At 35.7% G+C, this 16,032-nt stretch overlaps 1 protein-coding gene across 3 annotated transcripts in view; it reads left to right on the top strand.

Moving 5' to 3' along the window:
- The window catches only part of LOC100872758 (uncharacterized), a 41,230-nt gene that overhangs the window by 7,509 nt on the left and 17,689 nt on the right, over positions 1-16,032 (top strand). Inside the window, exon 1 of one of the 3 annotated variants that reach the window (XM_031920532.2) lies at positions 2,398-2,778. The exons of 1 other annotated variant lie outside the window; for it this stretch is intronic. In XM_031920532.2, coding sequence (XP_031776392.2) covers positions 2,695-2,778 — 84 coding nt within the window. In that variant the 5' untranslated portion in view covers positions 2,398-2,694. Of the gene's footprint in view, positions 1-2,397; positions 2,779-4,398; positions 4,541-16,032 lie in introns of those variants that run through there. One more of the 3 variants, XM_086908146.1, reaches the window with a different exon arrangement.

Raw genomic sequence — 16,032 nt, 5'->3', positions numbered from 1 at the left:
TATAAACCCAAATTATTATATCATTTTTGTTAATAATTTTTGCATTAATTGTTATAACATTAATAATGAAAATTTTAAATTTAACGAAGAAAATACATAAATTTTTTTCAAACGAATTTTTAAAAATAATTATATCAACAGTTTATTATCACCTACACCACAACAGATATTAATTATATATAAATATATATATTGCTCGATGAAAAACTTGATAAAACGCGTGCGAAATACAATTTCGTTCGCGATAAAAAAACAACGATAATAAATAATCTCGCGAGAGAACAAAGACACGAAATTGAAATTGTGCGCAATTCGAAAAATGTAAATGCTTTCAAATGCCTTCCTTGTACGATCTGATAGAGACGTAGAGATACGTAATAATAAATGGGGAAACGGTATATTCGTATCGTCGATAAACCGTTAGAATTCACATCTATTTTACTCTCTATTCGCATCTCGATCAAACAATTATCCATTATCGACGATTAACGATACAAATTTCATTTCCTAAAAAAAAAAATTTTCCAACTTTCGTTTATTTAAGAAAAAGTGCAGTTTGTGTAGCTCTCCATTGTTTTTTTCCATAAACAATCTGATCTATTTATACGTGGAATCTCTTTTCGCGTGTTATCTCTCGCTCAAAAATAAGTAAACGAGTAATTTTTCAAGTAATCAACAAGAGACGACCAGTTATAGAAGTTTCTCTTTAATCCCTCGTTCGAGTATCGTCAGATTGATTTTTCAAGATTATTGGCGGCCCACAGGCGGGGAACACGCGCGATTACCCCCTCAAAGGGTGCAATCATCCGTCGATCGATGGATGGAAAAGTTACTTGACCTTCTGGAAAAATATGTTGGTGGTAATATGGATTATTACGTAATGGAGGTTGGCTGCTTTTAATCGTAATCGCTTTTCCTTTCCTTTTCTTTCCTTCGAGTTCTTTCTTTCGTTCTTAATGAAATAAATAAAAAAAACCGAGCGAAGCACTTAAATGGCACTTTTATTGGTGCCACGAGGCACCGTTTCACTCGTTTCTAATAAACGAGCGATATTAACATTTATAATATGCGCAACACGATGCTTCCTTCTCTCACCACGTGAGCGTGACTCATAACTGCCTATCTCGAGAAGGTTTTATAATGGTGCCACTAAACATAATCTGTACACCCTCTGGGGAAACAGCGAGCATGATACAGTGGGCATCGTTAAAGTATAAGATCACAGACACAGTGGAAAATAGAGTGAAGAGAAAAAAAGGGGGGCGAAAATTTTCAAAAGAATATTCTTTTCGAACGAGAATTCTTATTTATGGAAGGCGTTATTCGATAATATTAAAAATATAAGTGTATAAGGCGGAGAGGAATATCAATCTATCCGTGTGCTTGAAGAGAGAATAAAAAAAAAAAAAAAATGTGTGGTGTGTACTCACCTCTTTTTCTACCACCGTGTGTGTACACGTAAGTTGTGTACACACGCGCACACGGATGTTTTACACGCGTGGAAAGAGCATCTTCGAAGATTGGTCGAACGGCGACAGCCTGTAGTTTACACGTTAAACGAATTCAATGGACAGTAAATTGCACGCTGATACTTATTGCCGCATTTATACGTCTCGTGATTACCAGGCATCGCGAGTTTTGCCATGTTTTACACTTTCAAGGTATATTCTATTCGTGCACGATTGTTCACGGTGCGTTAAACCTCGTTTTATTTCACTATGGTAAGGATAGTTTCGCTTCTCTTTAAAACGTTGTTCCTATTCAACACGTATTTCATAACGTCTGATCTGTATTTTTCGCCACCGTGATTATAATTATTATTTCTTCGGCGAATATTGTCCTATTCGATATTGTTTATTCGTCTTCCTTTGTACGTTTTATCATAGTTTACCTTTTCACGGTGTATTTTGCTTCTAGACAACCTCTTCACGGTGTATTAAATCGCATTTTGTTTTTATGTACACAGTATATCTTCTTTTATTTTCTTTAACCTGTTATTTGTGTTCCACCTAACGCGTTATTCACTTTGCTTCTTTTTCTTTTTTCTTTTTTTTCTTAATTTCCAGCATATTTTCCGAAAATATTAATATTAATCTTTTTATTAAGCGATAGATTTGTGAAAAAGAAAACATAGAAAATAGAAAGAACCGTTTCACTGTTCCTTATACGTAATTCAGTTTCTTTTTAAATATATTGAACAATTGATTAAATAATTCTCATTGACTTGTTATTGATTTATAAAAATATTAATTTCAAATTAATTTTATTTTTAAATACACAGTTAAGAATTTTTCATAAAAAAAATTTCAAAAGGGTTGCTTACTTGACGACTTGAGTGGTGTGTAAAGGGAGGGGGTGGTGGAAGTCTAGTGGGAGATTCGCGAGTGCTACCGGCTCAGTATCGTTCGGCCATTGGTCAGGTGTGTTTCGCGGATGGTATAGCGATATATAAGTGTACTCGATCAGTGAATTTGTTAAAAAAAAAAAATATTAAATTATATAAATTACTTTGTCACGGATCAACAAAATTTTCCGTCAAATTAAGAATACGATAAGAAGAACGTGCAATCGTAAAGTGATAACAATCGAAGTATCGAACGATTTTTTTTCTCTTCAATTTTTTCACGCGATGTTTATGGTTTCTCGGTAATGTGACATTCGATGTAAAAGTGATCAGTGAAATATCGTGGCCGTATGATCGTGTCGACAATATTCTCGAGCGTGACGAGTTTCCATCGGCGACACTCGAACGACGCTGGACGAAATGCTGAGCTGACGGTGAGTGGACTTTTTCAAATTCCATGCCGAAGTTCGTCATGGATGTATCGAATCGCGCGGCTTGCGCTCAACTTCACGACATTAACTCGTTGACAGATGATCCTCGTTTTTCTTGTAGTATCCGTTATATTTATATCCGTTCTTTTTCCCCAAGATACTTTGTCCGTTCTGAATATTATATCATTGTATATACATATATAGAAAATTGGTATGACGTAATAGTTTAAATATGTATAGTATATGCATTTCCATTGTAAAGTGAGTAGGACTGATATTTGATCGATATGTTTTCATTAGTTACGAGATGTAGAACAGTTGATATTAAATAATATTAATCAAAAATTTAAAGAAGAGAAGAATATTATGTTTAATGAATGTTTAATGAAATTATGTCATTCGCTTGTTGAAATTTTGTTTGATTAGAATTTTATGAAGGAAACGGAAGTAGTTTTTTATTATATATATAGTTTGATTTAGATTGTCAGATTTTGAGAAATACGTATGATTTTTCAAAGAATAAATATTACATATTACGAGATCATTTTCGTTATAAAGCACATGGATAAATTTAAATTCAACCAATAAATGGAACGCGGTTGACGAATTGTCCGGGAGACATATTTGAGACACGAAAAGAAGTTATTCGACAGATTTAACGTTTTTGTTATTTACGTTTGTATTTTATAAAATATTTATAACGTATCACAAATGAATTTCTAACTTAATGTTATAATAATATACGAAAAATCTGGATACTAATTTTGTTGAATTATATATTCTTTTACTTATACGTCAACTATAATTGTCAGAAAATCATATTTTTACATACCACCGAAGCAAAGTTTATTAAAAGAAAAATATTCGATCCTGCGATATCACTAGGAGATCACTCTTTTCGCTTCGTTGCTCTTCGAAAAAATCTAATTTTAAAGAATTCGTCGTAGTTTCGCGAAAATATTGAAAAGAGAGGGAAAAAATCGATGAATTTGAGGCGAAATTTTATAATAATTCATTCCTTTCCGCTTAAACGCGTTCTTTTCTAACGCGTTTTTCTCATAACAATTCAAAGCCTATTTAACCTATAAAACTTATAACGCTGTTAACCTATAAAATTTACACAGAAAAATAAAAATGTCTACATATATATATTATACTTGTTTATTATTACGATTATTGAAATTATTTCCATTTGTTTAGCATCATCATCGTGCGATTTCATTATCTAATAATTAACGCGGAATGCAATTTCCATAAGGAAAATAAAAAATAGATGCCTCGCCTTTTATACTCGCGTCGAAAGGAAAAAGAGAATGTGTTGTGTGAAATGCACATCTGGAGTTTATAAAACAGACCGATCTTAGTCGGATTCATACATAATTATTCGGTGCACTGGAGGTTCGCACGTCAATGATACGCATTTCGAGGCCCGGCTGGCGTGGTCGGGCTCATTGTCGTTCGCGGTGACAATAGGGAACAAAGTAAACGGACTCGTTCACCGCAACCGTTATTCATTGTTATGCGCCGTGACGTGGACCACGGCCGCGTTTAGCCTCGTTAAGAACAATTAAAAGTAACCGACGAACCGAGTATTGCTTAATTGCCGCCCGCGAACGTTCTCTTCAAGACCCAGGACCCAGCCTTCAACCTAACCTAACAATAAGCAGAGTCAAAAGTTGCGTGCATGGCGCAACTGGAACGGTGCGCACGTGGTAAAACAGTTCGAAATCACAATGGCGGTTTTGCTCCAGTATGTGAAGAATCAGTGAGTTCAATGTCCTCGTTATCTTTTTTCTTTTTTTTTCGTTTTAAATTCGAGTTTCATCCACACTAACGAGTGAATTTAAATCGAGATAATGATTTCATCAGGAAGAATATAAATGTAACGATCAAAGTCATTTTTCACTTTAAATTTATTACGAATTGATCGCGGCAATTAACAGGCTTGTTAACGATCCTTTCTCCTCCTTTGTGAATCGTGCCACAAGTCGTGCGCGAACAAGCGTTCACCCTTTGTCCCAGTGTTCGATTTTCCTCTCCGTTTAAAATAACTAGTTCGTGGAAGACGTGCAAAACTGGCCGTTAACCGGATTTTCGAAAAATTTGCAGAATTCCCACGAAATGGAATCTCCTCTTTTATTCTTACAAGGTATTTCTTTACCGTTTCTTTTTCTACCACGGATTCAGTCGTTTCGGTAACGAGGACGTGTTATGCAAATTTGTGGATATTGTCGCTGGCACGAGAGAGAATACGATATTTCTGTTGGCAGAAATTTCTAAAAAAGGAGACCAAGTATTGTTTAATTTTCTACCATTTAGCCGAATTGAAAGCGCATTGTTCGAAGATTTTTTTTCAAACATAACTAATAATTCAAAATCTTCAAATTTTTTGGTTCGGTTTGGCATTATCGATGTACTTCAAGAGAGAAATCCGAGAAAATTTTCATAATTTTATTTCGTTTCGAATTTTTTATTTTTTTTATTTTTATTTATCACAGCGCGAAAGGAGGATAAAAAAAGTCCATACAATTTCTCGATCATCATCCGGGAATAGGATCGACGCGATTCAGCGACTCGTTAATAACTGGTCAAAGAAATCGGCGATGGTAGCGATTAACGAGTCACGATTTCTCGACGGAGTATGCTTTCATCTTTAAACGGTGTTCACGATAAATCAGCACCTTAAAACTGCCCTGTTCTCCGCCAACAACGGTCTCGGCCTCCGTTATCTATCGCTACGGCGTGCACCACTGTTTGTCCGTGAAATCCTCCCTCTGATTTACTATCCGTTGTATTTTCTATCGAATTGAAAACATTGAATCAGGAAAGAAACGAGGAGAAAAGAAAAAAAAAAAAAGAAAAATTAGAAAAGAAACCTTGGTGAAATTATGAAGGCAAAATCACGTTTCTAAGGTGAAACGTTTATAATACCGTGTTACGATATTATCGAGCACGCGATTAGGCCACAAATGTGTTTATATCGAGCGAGATCTTGCGCATACGGAAAATTAAAGCGTTATTAGGTCGATGCGGTTAATTTGCATTTCTTTTTCATAATTTGTATTGTATTGAATTCTGTCTTTTTTTAAATTATTTATGAATTTTTTTTTTTTCTATTTCCTTTTCTATTCTCTGCCTACGTTTCTTCTGCTACCACCAATGCTTGTTTTAATCGTTTAATAAATAATTTCCCTTACGGCGTGGTTGTAAATACGTCGTGTAACCCGGATACCCAGTATCGAAATTTTTTAAGAATCGTTGCGCACGATGGCTCATATTAACCGGTCACGATCCTTTAATCTTTTAGTCGCGTTAGCTTCTTTAGTCGCGACACAAGCTGCTATAATGCACGTGCGCCACGTCCTCGCGGAGGGAATGCTGGGAAGTAGTTTCTCGATTACGGCGTAGCTCGAAGGGCGAGCCGTGTTACGATGGTGTAACAAAATAGTAATGTTTACTCGCCATGTTGTACGCCGCACGTGCGTGTTAAAAATAATACAAGGTTGGCCCGAGGAAACCGTTGACGAGTTATCGCAATAATAAAAATTTATGTTATGCCTTTCGAAGAATTTTATTTTAGATAAAATATTTCGGTTATTTCTTTTTTTTTTTTTTTGCGGAATAAATAGAAATCGTTCAAATAATTTTCTTTATCGAGCTTCTTGAACTTCTCCTAAGAATTAGCCAGGCTAATTCGTTTTATCGTAAAATCGCAAGGGTGCATACTCGGTTAACGTTAATCCGGATTGCAGGCACTAAAGAAGTTGATTTATAATCGGTCAAATGTTAATACGTTTGCAAATATGCGATTTGTATCGATGTGCATGTATAATAATTAATCATAGGCTTATCCTCTGAATATATTCTGGAGGAATTTTTGAATGGAAAATTCATCCAAGAATAACAATATATCGCCAATTCCTTTTTTTATTAATGAACGACGTCACTCGTGACTTCGCCATTTTAACAGTTAATTAATTAATTAATTAATCAAAGAAACAAACATGCCTATAAAATCTAACGTAATTTACATTCACAGGAAGCAGGCTAGATATAATAATATTCGGTCTAAAAGCATTCCTTCTAAAAGTAACTGACCGCTCACTACTGCTTGGTGCCACCTTTTTTTTTCCTTTCTTTAACCACCCTGATTCGCATTGTTAGCCCCCTCTTATGGCGAAGAAGCATACGGGGGAGGGCACGTCCCGTTGCTGGACGCACGTACACACAGAGATCCAGCTCGCCTACTCGTTCACGGTTATGCCTTATTTATGAGCGCAACGATGCTTCCGAGCGCGGACAAAAGGCAAGAAATATGCCTCGCGTGGAAAAGTAGAATTCCATTCGTGGCGGGCACGCGTCGTTAAGGAGGGATTGTACGAATGCGACTGTTCTTCGCGTTTTTTTTTCTTTTTTTCTTTTTCTCTTTTATATATATATATATATATCGCACGAGGCCTCGAGAAATTTGTATTCCTCGAGGATATTATCCTCGCGGAGGATAAGAGATTTCTTTTTTTTTTTTTTGGGAGGGAATTTATGGTTAATCGAGTTTGGAAGATGGATATGCGTGTAACTGTAGTTTTAAGAACGTGCAAGGTTTCAGAAAGGTCGATTTGTAATGCGAGATTTGTAGTAGTCGCACTTGTGCACGGTCGTTATCGAAGGGAAACGAGGGCGTGTAACATTCGTTCGTAAAATGTTATTTATAAAATGTTCCGTGGATCGATAAGAAGATTATTTTACGATATTTACGAATTTTTTAAACGGAAGTTTTTTTTTTTTTTTACGTTTCTCGAATGTTACATCGTTGAATTACATATTTCTGTAAAAATAATCCACGACTTACAATCCCTGCCCGACAACAACAACAACAACAAATTATGGGGAAAAACAAGAACAATGTTACAACATTACATGACTCGAGACCAAGGCATCATGAAGCGAAAGGAACTTTCTTGGCTCGTTTAGAAATAAAATAAAATAAAATAAAATAAATTTAAAAAAAAAAAGAAAGAAAGAAAGAAAAGGGAGGGAAAGAGGGAGAGGGGAGGAAAGAGAAAGAAGAAAGAAGGAAGCCAACCCTCGTTACATACGAATAATTTACGATATCGTTTTCTCCTTACACGTAGCCAGGAATTTTCAGCCTAAAGCAACACTGGTGGGCAACGTTTGTAACGGGTTTTACACACGCACCGGCGGTGGTTGCAAAATAATTGTTAAACAACAGGTGAGATTGTTGAGACATTATTGCATACTTAACAGGGTAGCATGTTAACAATAGGTTTTTTGCAAAAGTGTGCAGAGTGCGCGCTCCTTGCTTCCTGTTCGCCTGGTAACATTAATTTATTGGCACGGTTTAAAAGCGTAGCGCACGCCCTCGCCGCGTTTACAAAACCACGATACACAAAAATCTTGTTGCAATCAGCGCACAATTGCGGGGAAAAAGTATCGAGATACGCAATGTTCTTCTCTTTCTCATCTCGAGGGTCGCTTGATGAAAGGCATTCCGAGCCGACGAGTACAAACAAACGATCGCAAATTACGATCGAATCACGATCCTTTTGTTCCAAATTCATTTATTGCAACATTGTTCGATTATGGTTCCGAACGAAAATTGAACGAAATGATCTCCTGATTCTCCAAAAATTTGATTTTTAATAATCACGATTCTTTTTAACAAAAGTTAAGTGGAATTATATATCATGTGCCACGATGCAAAATGGATTGTTAGCACAGAAAATGTTCCTCAGAATTAAAACGAATCACGAAAAAAGACACGAACTCTTGCAAATTTAAATTTTATTACAAATAAGTACTTGTATTTAATAATAATTCGACACATTAATCGATCTTCATTATCGATGTTCAAGCTCACAATTTTTTTTATCAAAAGTTGAGTAGAATTATATCGTATTAATATGCCACGATGCAAAATGGATTGCTACCATATTTTTACCACAGAAAATTAAAACGAATCACGAAAAAAGGTCACGATCATTTTCACAAACTCCTACAAATTTAAATTTTATTACAAATAAGTACTTGTATTTAATAATAATTCGACACATTAATCGATGTTCAAACTCGCAATTTACTCGCATTATTCGTTAACCCACTCATTTAATCCGGGCAGATAAAAGTAAAAGCACGATTTTTCGTCAACGTTGCACGGGACGAAATTTCGCAATCGATGGGACAAGCTAAACTCCTCCCTCGCACGTGGTGAGCGGCGCACGCCGCGCAACGCACGCCCGCCCAATGCATCTTAGCTCGCGTTACTACGCGTGTGTCGCGACGCGGTCACGTGGGCCGCGAGACACGCGATACCGAGGCGGCGCACTCCTTCGAGGCGATGCTCGCCTGGTAGACGAGCGATCAAGACGTTTGCGCAAATCGCTCGCCGCGCGTACGCACGAGGTACGCGCTCGCGTTCCTTCGTCGCGCATACGTACGTAACGTCTTCTCTGCGCATACGTGCCGTGACGAACGAGAATCGTTTCGTCCCTGCGAAACGAATAGGAAAAGGAGAAAAGAAAAAGCTCGATGTCTCGTACGAACGAAGGTTTTTTCCTTCCCTCTCCGAGTTTCATAATTTTATTTAAAATTGCTCGAATAACGTTTGTTCTGTGACCGTTACTAATTGATCCGCTGCTCTTCGTACTTTCTTGGCTTTAGTTTGACGGCTACGGTTATATGCATGTATGGTTAGTCGAATGAGAAATTGTTGAGTTTATGTTCAAGCGGTCAAATTTTGCTTGCCCGTCTCTGAGGGTTGGATTAAAGTGTTATTTGGAATAGTAAGCGAACTTGTTTATTAGTGAAGTATGGATACGAATTTTGAAAATGATTGGCATTTGAAGAATATATTGAAAATAGTTGGATTTTTTTTTAATATTATTTTAATTTATTTTAAGTAACGTTTTATTACTTGTATAAAGAAATTGTATATGGTATAGTAGAAGCTTCATTATTCGTACTAATAAAGGAAGACAAGTTAAGGATAATGAAACAAATGAAATTTTCTTAAAATTATACTTTCTGTACCTCGAATGCTTCAAAGTGAGAAAATAGATGACACCTTCAATGCATTTCTCTCTTGTTTTTACTAGTATTAAAATTTGAAATATTGTTAACATTATTCTTTTCATTATAATTTTTATCGTCATTGAACATGACATCGTATTCTCCACATCCTGGCATTCTATCGTAACAGATTTAAAAGTATATGCGTTTACATTTTTGCTAATATACAATTATCTATGTGAGAATATTTGAATAACGGATATCATATAATAGGTTGAATCTTTCAACAATTTTTGAAAACTTTTCAAATTCTCCTTTTTCTTTTTTTTTTTTTTTTACAAAATTACAACAGTTCAAAATATAATTTTTCATCGAGTATCGATCCACTTATTCTCCTTACCATATATCCAACGTTGATTAAATTACAAATAACGGCTAAAAACAAGAAATATTTTCATCTCTCCAGAATTTTACAAAGAAGAACTAACTAACTTTTTCTCACTCCTTGGATATCAATCTTTCGATCATATACCGTGTCTCTTAATTACCGCGTGTTTAATATCTTGAAAGGAATATACCCATATCCCTCGAGCTCGTTAAGTTTCCATCGTAACAAGATGTGTACGTGCCGTTTAAGTGGTAATTACGCGCACGAATTAGCGACACGTGCTGACGAGAGAAGAAAAGTAAAACCTAGTGTTAGAAAGCGTGGCCATCTTTCTCTCCGCCATTACCGTTCTTCAATTACAATGCGTCCAACGATATCTTTATCCAAATAAAGATCGCGTTACGATCGAGCTTTTTCGAAGGGAATTCGAAATAGCACGAATAATTATTCAAATTGTTTAATCGTTTAATTGCGGGTCGATGGATCCACGCGTGCGTAGTGAGAAGTGTGAAGGTTTCTTTACCATCAGAAGGTATTACAATCCAACGATAATTTTCAATGGAACTGACAGGTTGTGTAAATACTTTTATGGAAACGTTGACACACATTCCTTCAATAACTTCGATCGCGATACATTGAGCAACCAATCTCTCTCTTCTCGAACTGTTTGACGAAAAATATCTTTCCGCGTTATTTAAAATTCTACACTTTTTTTTTTTTTTTTTCCTTCATTCAAACGAAATTTTAATCCATCTCCACTTTCTTCGTTTCCACGCAATTTTATATTGCACAGTGTATATATCTATATAGATTCGCAAGAATCTCGTACGTAACGGATTGCGCGGTCCATTGAGCTCGCGTATAACTCGAATGCTTAAAATCGGGGACGGGATGATAAATTGTGAAGCGGTTTGCAGCGGCTTCCGCCGAGGGGCGGCCATCATTTTCCACGTTTCGTAATTTTTTTTTATTTTATCCATCCGCGACTTTCGACTCGAATTCGCCGTGTTTGAATAGTAGCGATATTATTTTCATTCCTTGAAAAATTTCATTTTTCGAGACACCTAAGCTTCCGAGAAAGGAATCGAGCAAACGTTGAACTTTCGTTTTTTTTTTTTTTTTTAATTTTTTTTTCTTTTTTTCTTCGCTCGACGGATGAATCACGCGTATTTCTCATTTCACGGGAAATTTAAGGTCATCGAAATCGCCAGTCATCCAGAAAGCCTCGACGAGCTTCGATAATATATATATATATATATATCCCCTTCGTTCTCTTCGCGTGAACTTTAACGGAGCCAATGAGCCAGCTTGGTTTTAACGCGGATAATTGCCTCGCATTTTTTCCACTCCATGTTAATTAGAGGTATACGATAAAGTGACAGAGAAAAGTGGAATTTTTTCTCTTACGAGTAGGCATCTCGTGGATAAAATATTTTCTGTTGCTATTGTTGTGTTTGTATCGAGAGATGAATTCAAGTTTTTTTAAGAAAAATTAAAATTGGAAATGAATTGAATCCTTTTAAAGAAAGAGATTAATTTTATTTGAACTTGGTGTACTTGTTGTTATTGTCTTTTGTGAATATAGCATAATCTCTTTTTATATTGTATACAGGTCACGTAATACCGAATAACGTTTATGAATGGAATATTATTTATTTTTTTTTGTATTATATAAGTAACAATGCTAATCTAATTTCCTCGGTTAAAAATTCGACACAAAGCCAAGACAATAAATGTTGCGTAATCTTTCTCTACCCATAAATAAAGAAGAGAGAATTCCATCATCATCATCATCATCATCATCATTAACATCATCTGGTTTCATCATTTTTCGTTTCAAGATTCTTCTTTTCAAATAAGATTATTATAAGAAAATTGTTGGAATCACTTCTTTCACTCGCCTTATCTTGGAATCTCGTAAAATAATTTTTTAATGGATTATTCACGAAGAGAGGAATAAACAAACTGTTGTTAAAGCTAGGCTAATTTAAATAATCTTCCAGGTTGCGTTCACTTACATTGAATCCCGATAAAAAAAAATTATTAAGGGGACAGTTAATTGACGATAAAAAATAATTGACGATTGAAACTTGTCGAACAGTTGGAAACGTGTTGTAAATAAGTGAAATGTTTGATTTTATGATTGCACGCTTATAAAACGTTTGTATATTATTGTAGCCTGGAAATCTGAATGATCATCGATAGAAACGTTAATTATAGTTAAATCTACCATGTATTATTCTGCCATTTTAAATCTACCGTATAATTATCTTTAAAATAGTTATGCCTACTTGATTATTCAAAAACGCACTTTACAATTACCAAACAGTTTACTTATCGTTATTCCACACTTTTATTATTTGCAATGGAAACGATTGTAATTATTTTTTATTAATTCAACTGCTCGCATAATCCTAGCCAATGTACGATATATCAAGATATATACTGATCGATAGATACACCAGAAATCTTTCAATCGGCAAAACAGATCAGAACGAAAATTCCCACCATTCTCTTCTTCGTAGAAATATCAACTACTGTTCACGCTGGAAAGAAGTTTCGCGGGACGGCACAGGGGCAAGACGGGTAGTCCTTCGCCACGACCATTTATCCCCACTTCAGATGCCTTTGTTGACAATCCTGACACCACGCGGTACATAATATAACAACAGAAGAAAGAAGCTATAATTCGAATATTCAAAATCGTAAAAATTATTTTCATTTATGAAGTTGCGTTAGGATAATCATGAAATATTTAATGAAACTTATTAATTATTTTGATAGTATGTCCAGATTTGTACAATTATTATTTTATTTACTCGAATACGAAATTATATTTATAAACTATCGTTACAAATCGTAATTAACTTATGCATATTATGAGAGATAAAAAAATTTTTATATTGATAAATTAGATTAAAATTCTTTGGATTCTATGCCCTATGCTAATACATCTAAGTGATAGATAGGTTATCACTTAACCGATTAGACTTACGAAATTTCTTTTCACCAGTGAACAATACGTTTATACACGCATCAATATCAGAAACCAAATCGACAAAACGATCTCCCTCGATCGACTCGATATGCGTTTCACCGACATCACGCTCCTTCCCAAAGAGGTTAATCCCAAAAGCACGAATAACTCTATCTCCATTCTCCATAGTAACATATTTCTTCACTGGAAAATAATCGCCAAACAACTGGAATGAATTCAAAATTTTTCTCTCTCGATTCTTCGATCTAATCCAAATCTTCTCGTCGTCGTTCCGCCGAAAGAGGCGCAGTCGGTTACGTTAACCGTTATGACCACCATTGATTCCGATGTCACTGGCACTTTGGTATAGCAGCGGCGCACGGTGCGCGCACGAGCGACGTGGTGGACGACTCAAAGAGGAAGGGTGCATCCAAAGGACCGTCAGCTGCACGTTGACGTCTGGCGCAGACGTAATGCCACGCGTGTATCCGGAGAACAGAATGCACGTGGCACGTGGCGCAAAGTGTTGCGACTTTTGTGCCATTACACGCTCTGCGTGAAAATGGAAGAAACACGCGTGCTCCCCTCCCCTCCCCCTCTCTGTCTGCTCGCTCGGCGATCCTCGTTGGAAACCGCGGGAAACGGATATGGAACGCGTCTCGACCCGTGAATGAATATAAAATTTATAAAGAAAAATTTAGAAATTTAAAAAATAGAAATTGATCTCGGTTGTGTGTATCGATTTTAATACGAGAGTGTAAACGAAATGTTACTGGTTTCTTTAACTTCTTTCCCTGATAATTAAAATTTCCACGTTTAATGTAACGAACCGATACCAAGCTAATTATATATATATCTAATTTTAAATTTTCCGCATTGTTTTTCTTCTTAGTAATTATATAATAATTACCGGTTTAATATTTAATTTTTCTTTTTTTTTTTTTTACGACACGATTAGAAGCAAGAATACACCTTATATACTTAGATGTGAGGCATAATAGGTCACGATTAATCTTAAAATTTTTCGATAAACGTGCGAAACAACTTTTATTTTTCTTTTTAAGTAGAGCGTGAAACAACAGACGAAAAAGCAGACGACAGTAAAGAAGATCGGGGGATACAGGAGGGATACAAATTTCTGTTCTGTAGAAGTTAGTAGCCGACGGGGTCGCGCGTGTAAATCAAAGTCGAGGCCATTAAATTCCGAAGTTACGATAACACGTGAACTTTTTTCCTCGCCTAGCCGTGCAACGTATCACCATTGTTACCGAACAAGCGAGACAATGGACAGATAATACGAGGCACGAAGAGCGGGAAGAACAGAAGTGAAGAAAGAAGAGGAGGAGGAGAAGTGCAGAGTCCCTCTCCAGCATCTCTCTTCTTATAGAGAACGGCCCCGGGCTGTCCATCAGATCGAACGTGTGAGATATGGCCGGCCACGATTGTGTCTTGTCAATTTCTCATAAAAAAGAAAAAAAAAAAACGACGAATCACCGTTTGAAGAGAAAATATTCAATCTTCAAACGCTCGAGTTGTGTCGATCGAAGAATGTGAAATACTTTTTTAAGGTAAATTTCGCTGGGATGAAAGAAACGAGTTTGAACGATTCGAACGTTCTACCTTCCTATTCGTTACTTTAAATATTTAATACTCGAATTTATCTCGAAATTGAAAATATTCTATCTATTAAAATTACGAATTTTATATATATCAGTGGTCGAGATGATCTTAAATTTATGATCGATAATGCGATCATAATTGATGTTCGTGCTTTTCGTTTCATCGATTCGCTGAATAATAGGTTAAGAATTTTCGATATCATAATGTAAGAGATAAAGCTGCAAACCTGTCTCGTGAGAGGAAAAAATTATCCAATCTTCCTCCTCCCTCCCACGATTTTTTTTCGAAAATTATTTTATACGTAGGATAGATTTATAAGTGGAAATATAATCTCTTTATCAAAGTAATAATATTTAAGTTTTCGAAAGCGATGCATTTTCTAATGCATTTTTTTATCTTTAATCTCGCGATAAGAGAAGTTGCGATAAAATGAAGCGAAATTCTTTGGAAATTTTTCCAAGAGACGAAAAAAAAGGGGGAAAATAAAGACGAACAGGCGCTTGTGTTTCTCTGCGTTAAATTTGAACTTTGAATTGTGTGATTTATAAACATAGCTTCGTTCAAACGTTACTTTAAACTGGGATCGAATTTCCAAAAAGTTCAGGTTCACGAATCCGTGTTCCAGATCACGAAACTTAAACCGACTCTCTCGCTCTATATTTCGTTCCATCGCAAAAACCAAGCCCCTCCTCTTCCCTTATATATTTTTGTATAGTATCTTACTCGCTCTGATTGTCGTCCATTTTCCTATCGTCCATATCCCTGCGTCCAACGAGATTGATTTTCAACTTAATTTCTTAAAAACTATATACAACTATATTTTGATATTGTTTTTCAACGCGTGTTCAAATATAGAGATATTAATTGTAAGAAAATAAACGAATTAATCAGTTTAGAAACTGAGTAATGAAATTCAGGTCGATATATAAGTATCGAATTAATATTCTTTTAACGATCATTCCGCTCTGATTTTCACTCACGCATTCCGTTTGCTTGTGGCTTATATTAACCGGGTGAATTTTAAACGGTCTTTCTAATTTGTTTGTTTCCTCGAATTGGAAATCCACTTTAAAGATAATTATTATTGCGTTGCCGTGTCACCTTGGACGAAACGACGCGAACGCGTTTGTTATTATCGCGCTTTCCTACGATTCGTTGCTGTTGCTGTGAAAACAAAGGTTAACGAATAGATCGTTGGATTTTTAAGTAAAATGTTATTAAATTTAGCATTTTACTTAAGATAATG

The sequence above is a fragment of the Apis florea genome, unplaced genomic scaffold, assembly GCF_048593485.1.
Source record: "Apis florea isolate Af1SG1 unplaced genomic scaffold, ASM4859348v1 contig_3068_pilon, whole genome shotgun sequence".
Lineage (NCBI taxonomy): Eukaryota > Metazoa > Arthropoda > Insecta > Hymenoptera > Apidae > Apis > Apis florea.
The sequence above is the reverse complement of the archived record's forward strand: the minus strand, read 5'-3'. Positions and strand labels throughout refer to the sequence as shown.